This window comes from Dictyostelium purpureum, assembly GCF_000190715.1.
Source record: "Dictyostelium purpureum unplaced genomic scaffold DICPUscaffold_53, whole genome shotgun sequence".
Classification (NCBI taxonomy): Eukaryota; Evosea; class Eumycetozoa; order Dictyosteliales; family Dictyosteliaceae; genus Dictyostelium; species Dictyostelium purpureum.
This window is the reverse complement of record NW_003519390.1, coordinates 105,539-111,539: the sequence shown is the minus strand read 5'-3', so window position 1 is coordinate 111,539 and position 6,001 is coordinate 105,539. Positions and strand designations below refer to the sequence as shown.

General features: G+C 27.5%; 1 protein-coding gene across 1 annotated transcript; it reads right to left on the bottom strand.

Annotated features, from left to right (window-relative positions):
• Positions 1-1,254: 1,254 nt before the first annotated feature.
• On the bottom strand, positions 1,255-5,728 carry DICPUDRAFT_97178 (uncharacterized protein; the record flags this gene model as incomplete). The annotated part of the gene is made up of 3 exons (XM_003285748.1): positions 1,255-2,551; positions 2,621-3,363; positions 3,482-5,728. 3 exons carry the CDS (start codon positions 5,726-5,728, stop codon positions 1,255-1,257), a joined length of 4,287 nt encoding a protein of 1,428 aa, XP_003285796.1.
• Between the last annotated feature and the right edge of the window lie 273 nt (positions 5,729-6,001).

Genomic DNA, 6,001 nt, shown 5'->3' with positions numbered 1-6,001 from the left:
TTTTTTTTTTTTTTTTTTTAAAAAATCTTACTTAATAATATAATTTATATTATTAGTGTAAGAGACGGTGTGGTGATTAAATAAAATTTTTAAATGGTATGTGAGAGGATTTGTATTGTTATAGGTATTTGATTGGGAAATTGATCAAAGTGGTTTCTGGTAATTTATAGAAGGTTGATATTTTAGATCTAATGGTTTGGATATGGTTTGAATTTATTTGCTTATCTACTTTTAGGAAGTTGTTGTAGTTTGATTGGATCGTTCTTGCATATTCTAGTGAGGCGAGTTTGGTCCATTTGTGTTGGATGTCATTATAGTTTAATGATTTAGCAATTGCATTTGGGTTAATCTCTTTGTTAAATAGTTTGGTGCATACCCAAATCCAGACCTGGTGGAAGATAATTGAAATCATATTTCTGTAGGTCGGTGTTCTATCAAGATCGAAATCGAGATCTCTATAGCACCATCGGAATGGTTCATCTTGAGGGTGTATATGGTAGTCGTATTCGCTGCCACCATAGATGGTTTGAGTTTATACTGTTACAGGTGCTTTATAAATTATTAAGTAATGATCTTTGTTCATTACAATGATAAATGGATGCTTTTATTTTTTTAAAAAAAAAAAAAAAAATTATTTTTGACAGAATCCAATTTTTCCCGGAAAGACCCATGGTTCTCTAATGAGTGGGTCTCTCCAGATCATCATTTCATTGCTGTAAGGAATTCTTGAAAATATATTTCAATTTCAAAATTTATTATCTCAAAAAAAATAAAAAATATAAAATTATGGGAGAATATCCTCCCTACCACAATCCAAAAAAAATTTCAAAAAAAAAAAAGTGAGTGGGAAAAAAAATTGAGAAAATGGATAATTTTTCGAGCACAGTTGGAAACATCAAATATTAACCAAAACGATAACTTCTGACTATCTATAAATAAATAAATAAATAAAATTAAAAATAAAGAATAAACTCTGGAATATTGGTGGAATTCCCAACAATATCTTCATGAAATTTATGTTATCATTTAAAAGGATTTGATTAATGTCTATTATATCTAGTCTTCTTTGAATCAATATTGTCACTTAAATCTGTTTTTATTTCCCTTTAGAATTTTAATGGATTCTATAACATTCGCTAATTGATGTTGCCTTAATAATTTACATTCTTCTATAATAATATTTATAAAAAGAAAAAACTAATAAAAATATTTTAAATTTTAAAAAAAAAAAAACTCTTATATACAGATTTATTTTTATTCATAGTTAATTTCATTATTGTTGTTATTAATTTTGTTATTATTGACCATATCATTATCTTGATATTGTTGGTGTTGTTGTAATAATAATATTTTTTCTATTTGTTTTATAATATTTAAATCGATTTGAGGTTTTGATTTATATTTTTCGTTCCATCTCATGTAGTAATTTGACCAAAATTGTATATCACCAATAAAAAAGTTTTCGTAAATTGGTTTTGGATCTGGGATGAAAAATGTGTTTACATATTGTTCGATATTGGAATTAATAACACTCCAAAGAGATACTAAACCACCAGTAGATTGACTTTTTTGGACATACGATAGCCTTTCTCTTTCATTATTGAACAAAAAGGTTTTATAACGGCAATCGTAAACAGAGTCTAGAATCTTGATAAGGAATTTCTCGTTAAATTGGAATGTTGTTGGTAAAAGACATGTAAGTTGCCAAACCGCATCGATAAACATTAAAAAGATTGGGGAGAAATCATCATCACCATGTTCAGTAATGATATGACCGCTACGTGTTGTAAAGAGATGGCCAAATGATAGCCATTCCTTTTCGATAAGAATTTCGAAACCTTTAATGGTTCTATAGTATGGATCTAGTAATAATTGAGATAAAGCTACAAGTTGACTGGTACGATCCCAACCATCGGAACAATGAGTAAGTACTGATGAACCATTTTTATCTACTAGCTCGACCACCATATTGGATGAGTTGATTAATTGGTAAATATGCTCCAACCATTGGGTATTTTCTATTTGCGAAAACCAATTGGACGATTCTGGATTTTGAATTAATAAATAGAGCTTTTTATAACTATCTCTCATTACATGAATATTACCAATACCAAGGAATTGAAGTTCCATATTTTGATAGAGACTTGTATTTTCATGACCTTTGCCTAATAGTGTATTTGCTTTTGCATTTGCCATTGGCCTAGAGTCCATAACGTATAGTGTGGATGAGTTTGAATTTGATTTGGTAATAATATTCAAGTATTCTTCATCTTCCATTGATCTTGCACGCGCCAAACCAACTCTTGGTTGACTACATCTTGTAATGGTTGAATTATGATTCTTATGTATCCAACAAATAGCTGGTACCCTTCCTTTTTCTCTAAACTGTGCTACTTTTTTTAATTGTTCATCTGATACCTCTGCTGGTACAATAAACATTGATGGATATGTAGGACATAGACTATAATCAAAGTTGCAATGTGTAATTCTCCATTTATCTTTAGGAAATTCTAATCTTTCAAATTCTTCAAAAATATTATAAATTACATCACTATATATAGTTTAAGAGTAATAAATTGTTAATAATTTAGTTATTATTAGTTATTATTTTTATACTTACATTGATTTATCATAAATTTCAAAATTCTTAAATGCAAAGGTTTTTGTAATTGCTGTATTTTGTAAAATTTGAGATTTTAGTGTGTGCCAAATAACAGGGTCTGAACAATGGAGTGTCACTACTTTAAAGTTTTTACATTGAATTTCGATAGTGCAGTTATCTTTACCATTTCTAACTTTTAAGATTGTTGTAATTGGAATATCACAGTCTTCTTTTGTGAGGTCTACATATGATGATCTATTTGTAGCGTGGTAAATTAAACGGAAGTTTGTTAACATAAAAATACCTTTTTTATGTTGATTAGATTGTAAAATTCTTTGACCTTCCTTTCGAATTATTAAAACTTCGCCAGGAATAAGAGGTGGATCTTTCATTGAAGCGAATGCCAATGCTGCTGCATTACCAATATTGGTCTCGTGGGATTCTTTAAATTCTAAATAGTCATTGGATGTTATGTCAAATGTAATTTCGTCAAAACCAATATGTGATGATAAACATATTTCCAATCGTCTATTTTGTGATCCTTCTCCTTTAATTAAAAATAACCCAAATGAATCTGATTCCCTCTTTGTTAATGAATCAATATTTCTGCTAATTAAATCTTCTAATTCTGGTATAGTTGTAAACTTGCCATAGACGATTGTATAAATTTGTGATTTGCAATAAAGTTTAATTGTATGCTGAATACCTTCAATTAATGAGATTTTACAAATTGTTGGTTGTGGTTTAAATTCGACGACAGTCTAAAATAAAGAAATAAAAAAAATTAATATTTGTTTTTAAAATAAAAAAATATTTCAGTGTTAAATTTGGGCTCTAACCCATAAGATTTAAAAAAATGTAAATAAAAATTATACATACCTCGTTTGGTAAATTATATGATATTAATGTTCTATTACCTTCCATCCAAACACCCGAACCATTTTTCTGGAAATATAAACAATATTTTTGAGCTTCATTTTGATTTTCAAAAATATAGTTATTATTTGTATTTGTTGTATTATTATTTAATATGGCGGTGCTTGATAGCTTTAGTTTTTGTTGTGGTTTATTTTTTTGGGTGTTTAATGGAGAGTTTGGATAGAATTTTGGTGGTGATGATACAGGTGACTTTGAATAGCTATGCGGGTTATTATTTTCTTGTATATATTCAAAGCCTAGGTTTTCAAAATCTAAAGTATTGTTAAGATCTAAATTATTGGTTTGTTCCGAAACAAATTCAACAGTTGATGTTAATGATGACACAGTTGATGAGGTTGTTAAGGTAGATGATAATGATGATACCAATAATGTTGTTGCTAATGGTTGGTATTGTTGTTGCTGTTGTTGTTGCTGTTGTTGATGAGGATTGATTGGGTGTGGTGTTACAGAATCTAAAATTGTTTTAATAGTTTCATTTACAGTTCTAGTGGGTATAAAATGAAATTGACGATATGTTAATTTGGTTGGGAAAAGTACTGTTAAATTGTAGCCTTCATCTTCGTCCAATATATGTGGTGGAGTATGATTTGAAAGGTCAATATTTTTAACTGGGGTGTCACTAGATTTTGATAGTAGGTTCTTTTTCTTTTTAAATACAAATATTGAATCCGTTGGTTTATAATTACAATTGATTAAAAGCTGCTTATGCTGTAATGCTAATAGCTTATTTGTGGATGAGTCTTGCAAATATAAAGCATAATATGGAACCATAGTCATAAAGGTTTCCAATTCTTTGGTAGTACTGGAGTTGTTTGTAGATGATGGGAATAAATATTGAAGAATTGTATATACAGCATCTCTTATAGTTGTATTGGAGCTACATGATATGGTAAAGAATGTTTGAATAGGATCAATCCAGACTATGAAGCTATAATCAATACCCAATAATAAACAGGTTCTGTTTTCAAATCTTAATGAAAAGTCTATATACTCCTGCTTTGATAATTCAGAACCAATACTGTCTTGCATTGAGAGGGTCTTAATAAAAGTTTCGTCAGATGAATTAACCCTAGCCTCCCATTTATCCTCAGGTTGCACACTTGAATCTATAGTTCTATTATCTAAAACATATGGAAATTCGGACTCGATTTTTAAAACCACATCATATACTCTTCTTGCTTGATACCAATTATGATTATGTATTGGTGACTCCATTGAGCTTGGTATAGTATAATTCCATTGAGTTGCTGATGACGGTGATACTGATTTGGGTGATGATATATTACTATTATTACTATTATTATTATTATTATGATGCATTTGATTAAAAATAGGTGATGGATCTGAATAACTACTATGATTACTGTTGTTACTATTCGAAATTGTTCTTTTTGGACTATCGATGGTTAATAGTTTATTTGATTTAATATTTTGAATAATATCGTGAATATTAACAGCGTTTCTTGAGGATAGTGCATGAAATGGATCATAGAGTTTCTTTTTTTTATTTGAATCTAAAAATTCTCTGTCAGGGTCTAAATGCGAGTTTAAATCCCTTAAAATTCCTTCCAACTCATTTGATGGAACAATAACTTTATAAAACCATCTTGGTAATTGCTCTTGTGATTGATTTTCTTTATTATTGATTGGGATTAAATTTAACTTTTGACCATCCAATAAATTATAAGTTTTAATTGTTTGATCGTTTGATAGTAATAATTTCTTTCTTTGTGTAATAAGTTTATAAAGACTATAATTTGTTAAATTTCTAATTTTGATATCATTTCCTTTTTCTTTAGAAAATACAACTATATCGCCAATCTCCATATTAAGATTTTTAATAAATATTTCCTGTGGCTCGTTTACCCATGGTATGATGGTTATAACTAATCTAATAGTTTCATAATTATTATTATTTTTATTATTTATTAAATTTATTAAATCTAAATATGAATTATCATTATTATTATTAATATAACTATTATTCATATTACTATTATTCATATTACTATTATTATTATTATTATTATTACTATTATTGCTTTGATTATAACTATCACCAATATTACCAATTTTATTATTGTTATTGTTATTATTATTATTGTTATTATTGTAATGATATTGATCGTCGATTTCTGTTGGTGTTGGGTTGCTATAATCACCAGAGATATCTTTAGATCTCACCATTTTGCAGTTGTATTTTTGTAATCTATAGTTTGTTTTTATAATCTGCTTGCTGTAGGACTATCTAAATGTTGAATATTGTTTTATTTTTAACCAACTTTAAAATTAGAGCAAAACTTGTTTTTTTTGGTGGTTTTTAAAAAATAAATAAAAAAAAAAAAAAAAAAGATTTTTTTAAAAAATTAAAAAAAAAAATTAAAAAAAATAATATTTTAAATTTCTTTTTCTTTTTCTTTTCTTTATATTTTTGTAAAATATATCAAATAATGTGTGAAT